Source organism: Bombina bombina, chromosome 6 (genome assembly GCF_027579735.1).
Source record: "Bombina bombina isolate aBomBom1 chromosome 6, aBomBom1.pri, whole genome shotgun sequence".
NCBI classification, from domain to species: Eukaryota; Metazoa; Chordata; class Amphibia; order Anura; family Bombinatoridae; genus Bombina; species Bombina bombina.
In genome coordinates this window covers 460,019,598-460,040,142 of record NC_069504.1, presented here as the reverse complement: position 1 = coordinate 460,040,142, position 20,545 = coordinate 460,019,598, and the positions used below count along the sequence as shown (strand labels likewise).

The window sequence follows — 20,545 nt, the reverse complement described above, 5'->3', positions numbered from 1 at the left end:
CGAAAACAAGCCAATGGGCTAATAAAACAAGGCATGAAAACAAAAACAAGCAGCCGCGCGCTAAATAAATGAAGTGCAAAAACAAGCCGCTGAGCGCGAACACAGCAGCTCATTACACAGAGCACTATGAATAACAAAGGAAGAACTGATGAGTGCTAATTAAAGCTTAATGCGCCGAGAGAGAACAAAAAAGCTAGTGACGTATGGGATATCAAATACCCAAGATGTGGAACTCCACGCAAGAGTCACTAGAGAGGAAGGGGTAAAAATAAACAGCCACATGCTGAAAAATTAATCCACAACCCAAAATATAAGTTATTCTCATGAAGAAAAGAAAAACTTAAAACATCAGCAGAAGAATCAAACTGAAACAGCTGCCTGAAAAACTTTTCTACCAAAAACTGCTTCTGAAGAAGCAAATACATCAAAACAGTAGAATTTAGTAAATGTATGCAAAGAGGACCACGTTGCCGCTTTGCAAATCTGATCAACTGAAGCTTAATTCTTAAAAGCCCACGAAGTGGAGACTGATCTAGTAGAATGAGCTGTAATTCTCTGAGGCGAGGCCTGACCCGACTCTAAATAAGCTTGATGTATCAAAAGCTTTAACCAAGAAGCCAAGGAAATAGCAGAGGCCTTCTGAACTTTCCTAGAACCAGAGAACAAATAGACTAGAAGTCTTTGTGAAATCTTTAATAACTTCAACATAATATTTCAAAGCTCTCACCACATTCAAAGAATGTAAGGATTTTTCCAAAGAATTCTTAGGATTAGGACACAAGGAAGGGACAACAATTTCTCTATTAATGTTGTTAGAATTCACAACCTTAGGTAAGAACTTAAATGAAGAACGCAAAACCGCCTTATCCTGATGAAAAATCAGAAAAGAAGATTCACAAGAAAGAGCAGAAAGCTCAGAAACTCTTCTAGCAGAAGAGATGGCCAAAAGGAACAACACTTTCCAAGAAAGTAGTTTAATGTCCAAAGAATGCATAGGCTCAAATGGAGGAGCCTGTAACGCCCTCAAAACCAAATTAAGACTCCAAGGAGGAGAAATTGATTTAATGACAGGCTTAATACGAACTAAAGCCTGTACAAATCAGTGAATATCAGGAAGAGTAGCAATCTTTCTGTGAAATAAAACAGAAAGAGCAGAGATTTGTCCCTTCAAAGTACTTGCAGACAAACCTTTATCCAACCATCCTGAAGAAACTCTAAAATTCTAGGAATTCTAAAAGAATGCCAAGAGAATTTATGAGAACACCATGAAATGTAAGTCTTCCAAACTCGATAATAAATCTTCCTAGAGACAGATTTACAAGGTTGTAACATAGTATCAATTACTGAGTCCGAGAAACCTCTATGACTTAGCACTAAGCGTTCAATTTCCATACCTTCAAATTTAATGATTTGAGATCCTGATGGAAAAATGGACCTTGATACAGTAGGTCCGGCCCTAACGGAAGTGGCCAAGGTTGGCAACTGGACATCCGAACAAGATCCGCATACCAAAACCTGTGGGGCCATGCTGGAGCCACCAGCAACACAAATTATTGTTCCATGATGATTTTGGAGATCACTCTTGGAAGGAGAACTAGAGGCGGGAAGATATAAGCAGGTTGATAACACAAAGAAAGTGTCAGCGCATCCACTGCTTCCGCCTGAGAATCCCTGGACCTGGACAGGTATCTGGGAAGTTTCTTGTTTAGATGAGAAGCCATCAGAGCGATTTCTGGAAGACCCCACATATGAACAATCTGAGAAAACACATCCGGATGGAGAGACCACTCCCCTGGATGTAAAGTCTGACGGCTGAGATAATCCGCCTCCCAATTGTCTACAACTGGGATATGAACCGCAGAAATTAGACAGGAGCTGGATTCCGCCCAAACAAGTATCCGAGAAACTTCTTTCATGGCTTAGGGACTGAGTCCCACCCTGATGATTGACATATGCCACCGTTGTAATATTGTCTGTCTGAAAACAAATGAACGGTACTCTCTTCAATAGAGGCCAAAACTGAAGAGCTCTGAGAATTGCACAGAGTTCCAAAATATTGATTGGTAATCTCCAACCTCCATAGGAGGCAAAGTTTGTAAAACTGAATTGTGGGTGTGGTGAGGGGTGTATTTATAGGCATTTTGAGGTTTGGGAAACTTTGCCCCTCCTGATAGGATTGTATATCCCATACGTCACTAGCTCATGGACTCTTGCCAATTACATGAAAGAAAATACTATGCAAGTTATTTATTTTTATTTATTTTTTAAATTATACTTTGTTTTCTGTCTACAGTGCCCTTTGAGGAATTCTAATTTGCTAAACAAAGAGAACAATGTTGACTTTAAAATTTGCTTATCACTACGTTACCCTTTACAAGGATGTCACTGAAAAAATGTCCTTCAAATATTTTAGAAAGCTAACTTTCTCATGAAAACATGCAAAATAATAATATATACTTAAAAGGTTAGATAAAAAAAATAACTCACCTGCCATAATGTCATCAAGTGTCTCTGTTAGCGGCTGTGCAGGAGATGCAACCATCAACTCATCTGGAGCATGAGATAACTGCACCTGATTAGTGATTAGAGTCTGTTGTAATAAGGGCTGAGTGCCATGTTCTTCCGGTTCAAGAGAATTAAACTCAGTTAATGCTAAATCACTAGGGAAATCAGAAAGGGATACTGGCAGTGGTTGGATAGGAACAAATCCCATTTCTTCAGAAACTGGTTGTGGCAACAACCTCTGTTCAACGTCACTAGATAAAATTGTATTAACCTGCGGTAACTTCGAATAGTTCTCTGCCGATAAATGTATCTCTGTTTCTAATTGGGGAATTTCACTTTTGTGTGGGCATTGATGCAAAAGTGCTGCATCGTTCTGGGAACCAGTCTCTACATATTCTTTGGTAAACTGTTGTTGGGTTTTCATCTGCAACTGTCTTTCAACTTTCTGTAGCTCCTTTAGTATTTTCTTTTTCTTTTGTACTTGCTCCTCTCTATTCTTTTTTAATTCTTCTATCTTGTCTTTGTTCAAAGGTTCACCTTGAATAAGTTCCAATGATTTAAGCTGTGCCTTCTCAATTGCACTAATCCGTTGACCAAGTTCATTCAGCTTACCTTCAGTTTCTTCAACTATACATTCCAATGGCTGATAAGGATGAAATGGTGTCCGTAAATCCTGGTCTGATGGATGCACATGGTTTGGTTTCTGCTTGGACGCAACTGGGGGGGAAATCAAATCTACTTATGTGAAATGTGGATAAAAAAACTAAAAATACAATTTATTATTAATGCACAAAATGCTTCACTACTGAACAAAGGCATGTTTATTATGAAATTAGAAATCTAAGCTAGTTTAGCTGTGTTATTGATGTTGAATAGGTAATCAACGAAGCCCAAGATTAGATGGGATAAAAGAGGGATTTAATGTTAAGGTTTTATTTGAAATATCATTTTAATTATATTTTTTAATATATCATTTTAATATATCATTTTTTTATCTCTTGTAAAGGTGTATCCAGTCCACGGGTTCATCCATTACTTGTGGGATACCAATACAAAAGCTTTAGGACACGGATGAAGGGAGGGACAAGGCAGGAACTTAAACGGAAGGCACCACTGCCTGTAAGACCTTTCTCCCAAAAATAGCCTCCAAAGAAGCAAAAGTATCGAATTTGTAGAATTTAGAAAAAGTGTGAAGCGAAGACCAAGTCGCCGCCTTACAAATCTGTTCAACAGAGGCCTCATTTTTAAAAGCCCATGTGGAAGCCACCGCTCTAGTAGAATGAGCTGTAATTCTTTCAGGAGGCTGCTGGCCAGCAGTCTCATAAGATAAGCGGATTATGCTTCTCAGCCAAAAAGAAAGAAGTTGCCGAAGCCTTTTTCGCCTCTCCTCCGTCCAGAGTAGACAACAAACAAAGCAGATGTTTGACGAGAATCCTTCGTAGCTTGTAAATAAAACTTTAAAGCACGAACCACATCAAGACTGTGTAAAAGACGTTCCTTCTTTGAGGAAGGATTAGGACATAATGAAGGAACAACAATCTCCTGATTGATGTTCTTATTAGACACTACCTTAGGAAGAAACCCAGGATTGGTACGCAAAACTACCTTATCTGCATGGAAAATCAGATAAGGGGAATCACACTGTAAAGCAGATAACTCTGAAACTCTTCGAGCCGAGGAGATAGCTACTAGAAACAGAACTTTCCAAGATAAAAGTTTAATATCTATGGAATGCAAAGGTTCAAACGGAACCCCTTAAAGAACTTTAAGAACTAAATTTAAACTCCATGGCGGAGCAACAGGTTTAAACACAGGCTTAATTCTAACTAAAGCCTCACAAAACGCCTGAACGTCTGGAACCTCAGCCACACGTTTGTGCAAAAGACTAGAAGGAGCAGAAATCTGTCCCTTTAAGGAACTAGCAGACAATCCTTTCTGCAATCCCTCTTGGAGAAAGGATAAGATTCTAGTAATCCTGACTTTACTCCATGAGTAACCCTTGGATTCACACCAATGAAGATATTTACACCATATCTTATGATAGATTTTCCTGGTGACAGGCTTTCAAGCCTGAATCAAGGTATCAATGACCGACTCGGAAAAACCACGCTTTGGAGATTGAACGCTTGATTCTATCAAGCAGTCAGACGCAGAGAAATTAGATTTGTATGTTTGAAAGGACCTTGAAGTAGAAGGTCCTGCCTCAGCGGCAGAGTCCATGGTGGAAAGGATGACATGTCCACCAGATCTGCATACCAAGTCCTGCGTGGCCACGCAGGAGCTATCAAAATCACTGAAGCCCTCTCCTGCTTGATCTAGGCAATCAGCCGAGGGAGCAAAGGAAACAGTGGAAACACATATGCCAGGCTGAAGGACCAGGGCGCTGCTAGAGCATCTATCAGCGCTGCCTTGGGATCCCTGGACCTGGACCCGTAACAAGGAAGCTTGGCGTTCTGACGAGTCGCCATGAGATCCAGTTCTGGTTTAGCCCATAGTTGAATCAACTGGGCAAATACCTCCGAATGGAGCTCCCACTCCCCCGGATGAAAAGTCTGCCGACTTAGGAAATCCGCCTCCCAGCTCTCTACTCCTGGGATATGGATAGCTGAGAGATGGCAAGAGTGAACCTTTGCCCATAGAATTATCTTTGAAACCTCCAACATCGCCAGGGGGCTTCTTGTACCACCCTGATGGTTGATATAGGCTACAGTCGTGATGTTGTCCGACTGGAATCTGATGAACCTGACCGCAGCTAGCTGAGGCCAAGCCTGAAGAGCATTGAATATCGCTCTTAGTTCCAGAATGTTTATCGGAAGGAGGGCTTCCTCCTGAGTCCACAAACCCTGAGCCTTCAGGGAGTTCCAGACTGCGCCCCAGCCCAGAAGGCTGGCATCTGTCGTCACTATAGTCCATTCTGGCCTACGGAAGCTCATTCCCCTGGACAGATGGACCCGTGATAGCCACCAGAGAAGAGAATCCCTGGTCTCTTGATCCAGATTTAGCAGAGGGGACAAATCTGTGTAATCCCCATTCCACTGATTGAGCATGCAAAGTTGCAGTGGTCTGAGATGTAGGCGGGCAAACGGAACTATGTCCATTGCCGCTACCATTAAGCCGATTATTTCCATACACTGAGCCACTGACGGCTGAGAAGTGGAATAAAGAGCACGGCAGGAAGTTAGAAGCTTTGACAACCTGACTTCTGTCAGAAAAATCTTAATTTCTACTGAATCTATCAGAGTTCCTAGGAAGGAAACTCTTGTGAGAGGGGAGAGAGAACTAATTTCTTCGTTCACCTTCCACCCATGAGACCTCAGGAATGCCAGAACAATGTCCGTATGGGACTTGGCAATTTGAAAATTCGACGCCTGTATCAGAATGTCGTCTAGGTAAGGAGCCACCGCTATGCCTCATGGCCTTAGAACTGCAAGTAGGGACCCTAGAACCTTCGTAAAGATTCTTGGTGCCGTGGCTAACCCGAAGGGAAGAGCCACAAACTGGTAATGCCTGTCTAGGAAGGCAAACCTGAGAAACCGATGATGATCTCTGTGTATCGGAATGTGGAGATAAGCATCCTTTAAATCCACGGTAGTCATATATTGACCCTCCTGGATCATAGGTAGGATGGTTCGAATAGTCTCCATCTTGAAGGATGGGACCCTGAGAAATTTGTTTAGGATCTTGAGATCCAAGATTGGTCTGAAAGTTCCCTCTTTTTTAGGAACTATAAACAGATTTGAATAGAATCCTTGCCCCTGTTCCTCCCTTGGAACTGGGTGGATCACTCCCATAACCAGAAGGTCTTGAACGCAGCATAAGAATGCCTCTCTCTTTATCTGGTTTGCAGATAATTGTGAGATATGAAATCTCCCCTTTGGAGATGAGGCTTTGAAATCCAGAAGATATCCCAGGGTATATCTCCAGAGCCCAGGGATCCTGGACGTCTCTTGCCCAAGCCTGGGCGAAGAGAGAAAGTCTGCAACAAAATGTAAATAGACAGGAGCGCTAAAAGCTAAAGGTGGATGGAAGTAGTTAGTGATTTACTAAGTGACAGGATCCTACTATTTGTAGAAACCTACTAAAAGTGAACCAAATGATAAGTGTTCATACAAAAAATGTGTATATAATATACATAGGTCACGTAAACTAACGTGACTATGAAAGAAGATGAATTTATCCAAAACACTAAATAGTGAATATACCTTGTATATGTGATACAAACAGTGTGACTGTGTAACTAATAAATAAGCTAAATAAGCTAAATGATCAAATAATCAGCGATATGGCTCTGCCTAAATATCGACATATAAGTTGTGATTGTAGAACTAAGAGAAAAATAATAATAAATAGTCAGTGATACGGCTCTGCCTATATTTTACTCAACAAATAAAAAACCAAACAACAATATAAACACAGTGCATTAAAAACGGACGTCTCTGTATATAAAAGGTTGCCACCACAGAACTAAGGAATGATTACTAAATGTCTTTCCTTGATATGAGTAGCTAAAAAATCCGGATAATCAGTCTTTTTGGGAGAGAAAGAGCTCAAGCTTACCCCAAACACTTTGGCACTCCGATCAGTTAGGTGTAGTTACCGCCGTGCGGAATGACGTCACCTATATGGGCGCTGTCCTCAGTGTGCAATGTGATTGGTCCTTGTGCGGTCAGCTTGAAATGATAGCTATCCTATTTCACCAGCACGGAGTAACTGCTCTTTAGTGTCCAAGGCACGCAGAATACTCCGTAGCAGAACAATGTTGAGAATAACGAATCTAGTAGATGATCCTTGGTCTCACTTCAGAACAAAGTGAGCGATACATAGTGCACCAATAAGCACAAGCATATAGTAGGTCTGTCCTGGGTCTTCGGATAGTACTGTAAATCAGAGGATTAGTCCCAGCGTGTGTGGTGTTAACCAGGAACCCACACCGGCACCACAGTAGCATACAAGTTGTAGCTTCAGTCTATGAGTAGAGTATGCAATATCCATACATAGCAACTGGCATCAACGCGTTTCTCCCTATACAGGGCTTTCTCAAGACTTCTTGAGAAAGCCCTGTATAGGGAGAAACGCATTGATGCCAGTTGCTATGTATGGATATTGCATACCCTACTCATAGACTGAAGCTACAACTTGTATGCTACTGTGGTGCCGGTGTCGGTTCCTGGTTAACACTAAAGAGCATTTACTCCGTGCTGGTGAAATATGATAGCTATCATTTCAAGCTGACCGCACAAGGACCAATCACATTGCACACTGAGGACAGGTGACGTCATTCCGCACGGCGGTAACTACACCTAACGGATTCGAGTGCCAAAGTGTTTGGAGTAAGCTTGAGCTCTTTCTCTCCCAAAAAGACTGATTATCCTGATTTTTTAGCTACTCATATCAATTAAAGACATTTAGTAATCATTCCTTAGTTCTGTGATGGCAACCTTTTATATACGGAGACGTCCGTTTTTAATGCACTGTGTTTATATTGTTGTTTGGTTTTTAATTTGTTGATTAAAATATAGGCAGAGCCGTATCAATGACTATTTATTATTATTTTTCTCTTAGTTCTACAATCACTGATTATTTGATCATTTAGCTTATTTAGCTTATTTATTAGTTACACAGTCACACTGTTTGTATCACATATACAAGGTATATTCACTATTTAGTGTTTTGGATAAATTCATCTTCTTTCAGTCACGTTAGTTTACGTGACCTATGTATATTATATACACATTTTTTGTATGAACACTTATCATTTGGTTCACTTTTAGTAGGTTTCTACAAATAGTAGGATCCTGTCACTTAGTAAATCACTAACTACTTCCATCCACCTTTAGCTTTTAGCGCTCCTGTCTATTTACATTTTGATTCTTCTATATACCTAAGATAGGGACTCCTAGGTTTTTCAGGAGTCTGGTGGCCTCACCCTGCGCTCACTAAACATTTTCTTGTGTTTACTAGAGAAAGTCTGGGCTACTCCTTCATGCTGTCTTAGAGGCAGCAGCAGGTTTTTTGGCCTGCTTTCCCTTGTTCCAAGCCTGGTTAGGTCTCCAGACTGGCTTGGACTGGGAAAAAACATAATTTATGTAAGCACTTACCTGATAAATTCATTTCTTTCATATTAGCAAGAGTCTATGAGCTAGTGACGTATGGGATATACATTCCTACCAGGAGGGCCAAAGTTTCCCAAACCTAAAAATGCCTATAAATACACCCCTCACCACACCCACAAATCAGTTTAACGAATAGCCAAGAAGTGGTGTGATAAGAAAAAAGTGCGAAAGCATAAAAAAAAAAATAAGGAATTGGAATAATTGTGCTTTATAAAAAAAAAATCATAACCACCACAAAAAAGGGTGGGCCTCATGGACTCTTGCTAATATGAAAGAAATGAATTTATCAGGTAAGTTCTTACATAAATTATGTTTTCTTTCATGTAATTAGCAAGAATCCATGAGCTAGTGACGTATGGGATAATAAATACCCAAGATGTGGAACTTCCACGCAAGAGTCACTAGAGAGGGAGGGATAAAATAAAGACAGCCAATTCCGCTGAAAAATAATCCACACCCCAAAATAAAGTTTTAAATCTTATAATGAAAAAAACTGAAATTATAAGCAGAAGAATCAAACTGAAACAGCTGCCTGAAGTACTTTTCTACCAGAAACTGCTTCAGAAGAAGAAAACACATCAAAATGGTAATTTAGTAAAAGTATGCAAAGAAGACCAAGTTGCTGCTTTGCAAATCTGATCAACCGAAGCTTCATTCCTAAACACCCAGGAAGTAGAAACTGACCTAGTAGAATGAGCTGTAATCCTTTGAGGCAGAGTTTACCCGACTCGACATAAGCATGATGAATCAAAGACTTTAACCAAGACGCCAAAGAAATGGCGGAGGCCTTCTGACCTTTCCTAGAACCGGAAAAGATAACAAATAGACTAGAAGTCTTTCGGAAATCTTTAGTAGCTTCAACATAATATTTCAAAGCTCTAACTACATCCAAAGAATGTAACGATCTTTCCTTAGAATTCTTAGGATTAGGACACAATAAAGGAACCACAATTTCTCTACTAATGTTGTTAGAATTCACAACTTTAGGTAAGAATTTAAATGAAGTCCGCAACACCGCCTTATCTTGATGAAAAATCAGAAAAGGAGATTCACAAGAAAGAGCAGATAACTCAGAAATTCTTCTAGCAGAAGAGATGGCCAAAAGGAACAACACTTTCCAAGAAAGTAATTTAATATCCAGAGAATGCATAGGTTCAAACGGAGGAGCTTGTAAAGCCCCCAGAACCAAATTCAAACTCCTAGGAGGAGAGATTGACTTAATGACAGGTTTTATACGAACAACTTCCGGCGACAAGTATGACGCCGGAAATGACAAAAAAAATTTTCGCCAAAAAAGTCCGCGCCAAGAATGACGCAATAAAATGAAGCATTTTCAGCCCCCGCGAGCCTAACAGCCCACAGGGAAAAAAGTCAATTTTAAGGTAAGAAAAAATGATTTTATTCATATGCATTATCCCAAATAATGAAACTGACTGTCTGAAATAAGGAATATTGATCATCCTGAATCAAGGCAAATAAATGTTTAAACACATTTTTAGAACTTTATATAAAAGTGCCCAACGATAGCTTAGAGTGTCACAAAAAATAAGACTTACTTACCCCAGGACACTCATCTACATGTAGTAGAAAGCCAAACCAGTACTGAAACGAGAATCAGTAGAGATAATGGTATATAAGAGTATATCTTCGATCTGAAAAGGGAGGTAAGAGATGAATCTCTACGACCGATAACAGAGAACCTATGAAATAGATCCCGTAGAAGGAGACCATTGAATTTAAATAGGCAATACTCTCTTCACATCCCTTTGACATTCACTGCACACAGAGGAAAACCGGGCTCCAGCCTGCTGCGAAGCACATATCAACGTAGAATCTAGCACAAACTTACTTCACTACCTCCACAGGAGGCAAAGTTTGTAAAACTGATTCGTGGGTGTGGTGAGGGGTGTATTTATAGGCATTTTGAGGTTTGGGAAACTTTGCCCCTCCTGGTAGGAATGTATATCCCATACGTCACTAGCTCATGGACTCTTGCTAATTACACGAAAGAAATTTCCTTCTTGTTTTGCAGTAGAGGAAGTTGAAGCTGCGCCACTCTTGAAGTTTCGAAAGGAACTAAAATTAGTCTGTTTGGTCCTTAATTTGTTGGACCTATCCTGGGGAAGGGCGTGGCCTTTTCCTCCAGTAATATCAGAAATGATCTCCTTCAGTCCAGACCCAAAGAGGGTCTGCCCTTTGAAGGGGATGTTGAGAAGCTTAGACTTTGAAGTAACGTCAGCTGACCAGGATTTAAGCCATAGCACCCTACATGCCTGAATGGCAAAACTTAAATTCTTAGCCGTTAGCTTTGTTAAATGAAAAACGGCGTCAGAAATAAATAAATAGGCTAACTTAAGAGCTCTAAGCCTTTCTAGGATATCATCCAACGGGGTCTCCACCTGTAGAGCCTCTTCAAGAGACTCGAACCAGAAAGCCGCTGCAGCAGTGACTGGGGCAATGCATGCAAGAGGCTGGAGAATAAAACCTTGTTTTATAAAGATTTTCTTAAGGAAACCCTCTAATTTTTTATCCATTGGATCTAGAAAAGCACAACTGTCCTCGGCGGGGATAGTTGTACGCTTAGCTAGGGTAGAGACTGCTCCCTCCACCTTAGGGACCGTCTGCCACGAGTCCCGTGTAGCGGCATCTATGGGAAACATCTTTTTAAAAGCAGGAGGGGGAGAGAACGGTACACCTGGTCTATCCCATTTCTTCGTAATAATTTCTGAAAACCTCTTAGGGATTGGAAAAACGTCAGTGTAAACAGGCACTGCAAAGTATTTGTACATTTTACACAATTTCTCTGGGACTACAATGGTGTCGCAGTCAACCAGAGTTGCTAAAACCTCCCTGAGCAACAAGCGGAGGTGTTCAAGCTTAAATTTAAATGCTGTCATTTCAGAGTCAGACTGAAGTAACGCCTTCCCTGAATCAGAAATGTCACCCACAGATAGAAGCTCTCCTGCTTCGGCTTCTGTACATTGTGAGGGTATATCAGACATAGCTACTAAAGCGTCAGAAAGCTATGTATTAGTTCTAGCCCCAGAGCGGTCTCGCTTTCCTTGTAACCCTGGCAGTTTGGACAATATCTCTGTGAGGGTATGATTCATAACTGCCGCCATGTCTTGTAAGTTAAACGCATTGGACACGCCAGATGTACTTGGCGTCACTTGCGCGGGAGATATAGGTCTGACACATTGGGAGAGCTAGGTGGTTTAACCTCCCTTTTGTCAGTCTGAGAAACCTCTAGTGATAAATCTTTAAAACCCATTATATGGTCTTTATAACTTATAGAAAGGTCAGTGCATTTGGTACACATTCTAAGAGGGGGTTCCACAATGGCTTCTAAACATAATGAACAAGGAGTTTCCTCTATGTCAGACATGTTTAACAGACTAGCAATGAGACCAGCAAGCTTGGAAAACACTTTAATAAATGTGAAAAAGCAATTAAACAAAAACGGTACTGTGCCTTTAAGAGCAATAACTCCCACATAAACTGCAAAACAGTGTTAAGAAGTAGTAAACTCTACGAAATGTTTACAGTGTGTATAAGAGACTAAAGCAGCATTGCACCCACTTGCAAATGGATGATTAACCCCTTAGGCCCCAAACCAGATTAGAAAAACAGTAAAACCGTTAAAAAACAGTCAAACACAATGCCACAGCTCTACTGTGGCTCCTACCTGCCCTTAAACACGATTTTTGCTGGAAAAAAACCCTCTATAGTGGTCCTAGATGCCAGAGGACTCCATTAGGGAAGCTGGATGTCTCAGTCTGAATATCAACTGCGCATAAAGTGCGCGAAAATAGGCCCCTCCCACCATGCACTCAATGTCAGAGGGCCTTAAAAAAGTACTCCTAGGAGTAATCTAACAAGCCATGTGGAAAACTAGGCCCCAAATAAAGATTCATCATCCTCAGAGAAAAAAACGTTTTTTCTGTAAGTTATGCAAACGTTTTTACACTAAGTAATATGAGAGTTAACATGAATATTACCCTTATCTTGTAAGCATGATCCCAGTCGTTAAATCACTGTATCAGGCTTACCTCAACTATACCAGGCACTGTCAGCATTTTCTAGACCTTATCTCTCTAGAAAAAAATATACTGAACATACCTCAAAGCAGGTGATCTGTAAACCGTCCCCCCAACTGAAGTTTTCTTTCCATACTCTTCAGTTATGTGTGAGAACAGGAATGGACCTTAGTTACAAACCGCTAAGATCATCAACCTCCAGGCAGATTCTTCTTCCAATTTCTGCCTGAGAGTAAAACAGTACAACGCCGGTACCGTTTAAAAATAACAAACTCTTGATTGAAGGTAAAAACTACACTAAGTCATCACATATCTCTTGATACTTCCTTTCTTGTCGAGAGTTGCAAGAGAATGACTGGGGGTGGCATTTAGGGGAGGAGCTATATAGACAGCTCTGCTGTGGGTGTCCTCTTGCAACTTCCTGTTGGGAAGGAGAATATCCCACAAGTAATGGATGAACCCGTGGACTGGATACACCTTTACAAGAGAAAAGTGTGTGAATGGTTCCTCAATATTATTGCTAGCTCCTAAATTTGAAGTATACTTATCAAATAAAATGTTTTGACACTAATGTCCCATTAATTTTACAACAGGAATATGATTTACACCTTTGTTTTCATGCACAAGTTGCGATGGGATAATATGTTAAAACCTACACACATTTTTCTGTGTTTTCAGTTGGGGGGAGCTAAACAACAACAACAACAACAACAACAACAACAACAACAACAACAACCACCACCAAACATTTTCTATCTTTGAATTGATTTCAAAGGGCTACTTTGATTTCTTAAACAGTATTCAGTAGAAAGCAAGTAATTAAACTGAATTATCAATGGGGACAGATAGGTTTAAAAATGTTAAACTGTATGCATACCTCTTTCAACAGACAAATGTTCTGGTGCTTTATCAGGTTCTTGTGGTGGCACAACCATGGGCAGTGCGTGCATTGGTACACGAGGAGCCTAATCCATTTGAGGTGCAAAACAAAACCATTAAATTCAATTCTCAATAAAATTATACAATTCCATAGGAACACTGACCAAAAGCAAACTTTTCTCTCAAAGTGGATGAACAGAATTGTGATCACTGAAACTTAATAAAAACAAAATTTATGCTTACCAGAAAAATTCCTTTCTTTCCTGGCAGGGAGAGTCCACAACTTCATTCCTTACTGTTGGGAAATACAACACCTGGCCACCGGGGAGGAGGCAAAGACACTCCAGCCAAAGGCTTAAAGTGAATGTAAATTTAGATGATAAAGTGCCCGTTTTTTAAAAATCTGATAAAAAACAGGGGCACTTTAATTCAACAAAATTTACATTTCACTTGTGTTGTGAAAATACCTTTTAATCTTGACAGCCGCTCCAGTGATTCCCCCGGTCGTCGCAAGCCTCTTCATACATCAGAAACGAGGGATCGGTCACCCTCCAATCACGACTCCCCCATTCCCCACCACCAGAATCAATTTGATTCAACGCTGTGATTGGCGGAAGCCGGATTCCTCATTTTAGACCCGGGAAGAGGCATTAAGACGGGCGGGGGAAGCGATGCAGCGGCTGTCAAGATTAAAAGGTAAGTATTTTCACAACACGAGTGAAATGTAAAATTTTGATGAATTAAAGTGCCCCTGTTTTTAATCTGATTTTTAAAAACCCGGGCACTTTATCATCTAAATTTACATTCACTTTATCCCTCCCACTTCCCCTTTCCCCCCAGTCATTTGGCCGAGGGAACGAGGAAAAGTAGGAGAAACATCAAATAAAAAGGGAGCCGCCCAAATAAAATATCTTACGGGCAGGGTCGTGGACACTCTCTGCCAGGAAAGAAATTTATCTGGTAAGCATAAATTTTGTTTTCTTTCCATAAGGGAGAGTCCACAACTTCATTCCTTACTGCTGGGAAAACCATACCCAAGCTCCAGATGACACTGAAGAAATAACGGGAGGGAACAAAAAAGATGCGGACCCTATTCTGAGGGCACCACAGCCTGCAAAACGTTTCTCCCGAAAGCTGCTTCAGCAAACACATCAAACTTGTAAAAAATTAAAAAAAAAAAAAAAAAAGTGTGTAAGGACGACCAGGTAGCCGCCTTACAAATGTGCTCCATAGAAGCCTCATTCTTAAAAGCCCAGGAAAAAGCTACTGCTCTAGTGGATGAGCCGTAACCCTCTAAGGAGGCTGTTGTCCCGCTGTCTCATAAGCTAGGCGGATGACACCCCTCAACCAGAAAGACAAGAAAGACGTAGTAGCCTTCTGAACCTTACGTTTACCTGCATAGATGACAAAGATGAAGATTGTCTGAACTCGTTAGTAGCCTGAAGGTAAAATTTCAAGGCAAGAACGACATCTAGATTTTGAAACAAACGTTCTTTCACCGAGGAAGGATTGGGACACAAGGAAGGAACAACAATCTCTTGATTAATGTTCCGATCTGACACCACCTTAGGAAGGAAACCTAACTTAGATCGGCGTGAAAAACAAGATAAGGGGGATCACACTGCAAGGCAGAAATCTCCGAAACCCTGCGAGCAGAGGCAGTAACCAACAGAAACAGAACCTTCCAGGATAACCGTTTAATGTCATCAGTATGCATTGGCTCAAACGAAGCCTGCTGCAACACACGAAGAACAAGGTTGAGACTCCAAGGCGAAGCCACCTTAACTAAACACAGGCCTCATCCTAGTCAGGGCCTTAACAAAGGACTGCACATCCAGAAGCTCAGCTAATCTCTTGTGCTCCATCCTGGAAAAAGGATAAAATTCTGGCAACCTTAACCTTATGCCAAGAAAAACCACGCTCTTCACACCAGTGCAGTTAAGTCCGCCACACCTTATAGCGTCGAGTAACCGGCTTACAAGCTTGAATCAAAGTGTCAATAATACTCAGAGAAACCTCTCTTGGCGAAGACTAAGCGTTCAATGTACAAAGATGTCGTCTAGGTAAGGCGCTACTGTGATACCTTGTGTTCTGGCAACCGATAGGAGAGCTCCCAGAACCTTCATAAATATTCTTGGAGCAGTAGCTAAGCCAAAGTGCTATGAACTGGAAGTGTTGGTCCAGAAATGCAAACCTCAGGTATTGAAAATGTTCCCTGTGTATCTCAACGTGAAGGTATGCATCCTTCAGGTCTTTGGTAGTCATAAACTGTCCTTTCTGAACCAGAGGAAAGATTGATCTTATTGTCTCCATCTTGAAGGATGGGACGCTTAGAAATTTGTTTAGGCACTTCAAGCCCAGAATTGGACGAAAAGTTTCCTCCTCCTTGGGAACCACAAAGAGGCTTGAATAGAACCCAAGGCCTCTTTCTGATGCAGGTACCAGGACAATTAGGTCCTGTACACAACCTAAAAAGGCAGTCCTCTTCTCTGGTCTTGTAGACAGTCTGGAGAGAAGGAATCTGCCCCTGGGCGGATGGGACTAGAATCCTATCCAGTTTCCCTGAGATACGACCTCCAGATCCCAAGGGTCCTGAACATTCTGAAACCAAGCGTCTGAGAAAAGCCACAATCTGCCCCTTACTCGATCCGATCCCGGATCGGTGGCCGCCCCTTCATGCAGACTTGTTATCGCAAGCTTCTTTGTCTGTTTGGACTTGTTCCAGGACTGAGCCGGCTTCCAAGTAACTCTTGAGCTGCTAGGGCTTTGATTTAGATTGAGATCGTTGGGACTTGTCCGAACGAAAATTCGATGACTGTCGTCCCTTAGGTCTGTTGTTCTTATCCTGTGGCAAGAAGGCTCCTTTCCCTCCAGTAACCAGAGAAATTATGCAGTCCAGACCTAGTCCGAATAAGATCTTCCCCTTGAAGAGTAGAGAAAGTAACCTGGATTTAGAAGTCATATCCGCAGACAAAGACTTCAACCAGAGAGCCAGCGTGCTAGAACTGCAAAACCTGAAGCCTTTGCGTTCAGGTGAATAATTTGCATCACAGATGAAGGAGTTAGCAATCTTAAAGCCTTCATTTTCTCCTGAATATCCATGAGGGGAGATTCCACCTTAATAAGTTCAGACAGAGAGTCACACCAGTTGGTAGCTGCTCATGCCACTGCGGCTACTGCTGCCGCAGGTTGAATAAAAATCCTGTGTGTTAGAACATTCGCCTCAGGAAAGTTTCCAACTTCTTGTCCATAGGCTCTCTAAAGGACGAACAATCCTCAAGGGGGATAGTAGTACGCTTAGCTAACGTTGAAATGGCACCATCCACCTTAGGTATGGAACCTCGCATTCCCCATCTGGAGCATCTCTCTGCAAATACCTCAGGGTGGAGAGACCATTCCCCCGGGTGAAAAGATTGCCTGCTGAGGAAATCTGCTTCCCTGTTTTCCACAACCGGAATGTGGATCGCTGACAGCATACAGGTGTGGGTCTCCGCCCATTCAAGGATCTGATTAACCTCTCTCATTGCTAAGGAACTCCTCGTTCCTCCCTGATGGTTGATGTAGGCTACCGAAGTTATATTGTCCGATTGGAATCTAATAAACTGGGACGAACCCAGAAGAGGCCAAGCCTCAGGGCATTGAATTTTGCCCGAAGTTCCAAGATATTGATTGGCAACGTGGACCCTCTAGTGACAAAAGGCAAAGAATGACTGGGAGGATAGGGGAAGTGGGAGGGATATTTAAGCCTTTGGCTGGGGTGTCTTTGCCTCCTCCTGGTGGCTAGGTGTTATATTTCCCAACTGTAAGGAATAAAGTCATGGACTCTCCCTGCCTTATGGAAAGAAATATAAAACATAACATTTCTTGTATACTAAACTGAAAAACAGAGAAGTACAGGTTTATTATACATGTGAAACCAGATAGGTCCTTAAATGTCAATTGGTGGGAATTGTATATCCCAGAATCTGTCTAGAAGAAACAGGGTCAAAAGCAGTAGGGATCCAAAAACCAATTAGTAGTATGGTGGTAAATGCAGGGATCAACAAAAGCTGTGATGAAATGATATTATACAAAAAGGTATTCCAAATTAACCATCTCAAAGCTAGTTTTTCCAAGTACTAATTTAGTTAAAGGGACATAATACTCATATGCTAATTCACTTGAAACTGATAGAACAGTATCACCTGAGCGTCTCTATGTAAAAAAGGAAGATATTTTACCTCACAATTTCCTCAGCTCACCAAAGTTATTCCAGTGTAAAAAGTTATACTTCAGCTGCAGGTTAAAAAAAAAGAAAAAAGGAATGAACTGCAGCTAATCAGCATCAACAGTGCTGAGGTCATGAACTCTTTTACTGTGATCTCATGAGATTTCACTTAACTCATGAGATTTTAAAGTAAACTTTCTTAAACTGAATAGGGAAACAATGAGTGTGCATGAAGCTCACTCCCTTGTCTGTCCCGGGACACGCATACTGATTTGCTGTATAAAGTCATTTACAATGGGGTGTGAAATACTTAGGACAATTTGAGGTAAAACTATCTCTTTCTTTTTTACAGAGATGTTCAGGTGATATTTTCTAGTCAGCGTTTTACAGCTTTGCTGCATCACTTAAGTAAGTGTTTCAACATTTGGGTATCATGTCCCTTTAATGCAGATTGCACAACCACACAGGGAGCAGCAAAACCCCAGCAACGACCCATAAATGTATTCATGCAGTCTGAAAATCTTTTTATTTATTTATTTTTTCTCCACAGAATCTCTAAAATAAAATTAAAAAAATCTTTTTAAGTCTTTTAAAGTAACTGCAGTAGACTGTGCCTGTAAAAAGACATCACCTCCATTCATTATATTAGAAACAAAATTCATGATCCAGGGATGAACAGGTATTTCCCGTAATACTTGTGTGCTAAAAAGTTTACTTTCCACTTGACAAAAAAAAGGACAATTATATACAATAGAAAAATGCATACTCGACAAGTACATAGTAAAAAAGAAAATGCAATTGCACTTACTCTGAATTTGAAATGAGCAGTAGATTTTTTTTTTTGACATTTTTCAAATTGACTTCAAAGTGTGCATATAAAAAAAAAAAAAAAAAAAAACTTATACTTACCCAATAAATTCATTTATTTTATGGAAAGACCATGATCCATTACTCCTGGCTACTAGGAGGCAGCAAAGATTCCAATGCTCAAAGCCCTTAAAACCCCGCCCACCTTATTGGAAACTAATCTGACTTCTAGTCAAGCCAGAAGAAAAGAAGGTAGGAAAATAAAATCAATACAAAAAAAAAGAGCAAGGAAAGAAAGGAGGTGCATACTTTAACTGTTGCCAGAAGAAAAAAAGCAATCAATGTGAGAAAACAATGGGTGGGGGCTCATGCACGTTCATAACCATGAAAGAAATCAGGAAAGCATGATTTATATTTTATTTCATAAAAAGGTGGTGAGAGTCCACAATTTATACTCCTGGGATCTAATACCCAAGCTGTGGAGTCCACAAGTAACCTTGGCACGACCAGACTCATACTATTTATTTTTTATTTATTTTTTTTATAAAATTTGTTTTCATTTTTTTTTTATAAATGCAGAAAAAAAAATTAATGCAAAAATTATTTAAAGGAATAGTCTAGTCATAATTAAAGTTTCATGATTCAGCTAGAGCATGCAATTTTGTGCAACTTTTTAATTTACTCCTATTATCAATTTTTCTTTGTTCTTGGTATCTTGCAAGTTGCTTAAAATTGCAAGCTCAAGCTGGATCATGAACGTTTAATTTTGACTAGACTATCACTTTAATGTCCAGAAAAAGCTGCCTGAAGGACTTTCCTACTAAAAATCATCAAAATGGTGGAATTTAGAAAAAGTATGTAAGGAAGACAGTGCAGCTGCCTTGCAAATTTGACCAATCAAAGCCTCATTCTTAAAAGGTCCAAGAAGTATCAATTGATCTGGTAGAATGGAGCAGTAATCCGTTAAGGAGACAGACACTTTCAAGTAAGCCTTATGAATCAAAAGCTTCAACCAAGAGGCCAATTAAATGGCAATAGTATTCTAACCCTTTCCAGAACCAGAAAAATTAACAAACAAGCTAGAAGATCGTCTAAAATCCTTAGTAGCCTGTAAATAGAACTTCAAAGCTCTGACCAAATCCAAATTATAGAGAAGCTTCTCCTTGGGATTCTTTGGATTAGTACAAAAGGAGGGAACAACAATGTCACGATTGAGGTTATCAAAAGAAGTCACCTTAGGCAAAAAGTCAAACTTAAGTTTTTAAAACTGCCTTATCCATATGAAAAACAAGAAAAAAATAGGCTCACAACAATGGGAAGACAATCCAGAAACTCTTCTAACAGAAGAAATAGCCAAAAGCTTCCAAGACAGAAGCTGAACATCCAAATCATGCATAGGTTCAAAAGGAGGAACCTGCAAAACTCTCAAAATCAAAAATTTCAAGGAGGTGAAATTGGTTTAATTACAGGCTTAATCCTGACTAAAGCCTGGACAAAATTCTGGATATCTGGAAATTTAGCAATCTTCTTGTGAAACAAGAAAGAAAGAGCAGAAATCTGACTCTTTAAAGAACTAAAAGATAAACCCTTATCCAAACCGTCCTGAAGAAATTTAAGAATTATAGGAATTCTAAAAGGGCCAACTGAACCCACGTTCCACACAACAGAAAAAAAGCCTTCCAAATCTTGTAATAAATCTTCCTTGTCACAGGTTAACGGTCCTGAAACAAAATTTTAATGACAATCAGAAAAACATAATTTATGCTTACCTGATAAATTCCTTTCTCCTGTAGTGTGGTCAGTCCACGGGTCATCATTACTTCTGGGATATTAACTCCTCCCCAACAGGAAGTGCAAGAGGATCACCCAAGCAGAGCTGCTATATAGCTCCTCCCCTCTACGTCACACCCAGTCATTCGACCAAGAACCAAACGAGAAAGGAGAAACTATAGGGTGCAGTGGTGACTAGAGTATAATTTAAAAATTTAGACCTGCCA

At 40.4% G+C, this 20,545-nt stretch overlaps 1 protein-coding gene across 1 annotated transcript in view; it reads right to left on the bottom strand.

Annotated features, from left to right (window-relative positions):
• Positions 1 to 20,545, bottom strand: part of ANKHD1 (ankyrin repeat and KH domain containing 1) — a gene marked incomplete in the record, with an annotated part of 1,187,903 nt that overhangs the window by 837,739 nt on the left and 329,619 nt on the right. Inside the window, 2 exon segments of the mRNA XM_053717232.1 lie at positions 2,488 to 3,222; positions 13,533 to 13,620. Coding sequence (XP_053573207.1) covers positions 2,488 to 3,222; positions 13,533 to 13,620 — 823 coding nt within the window.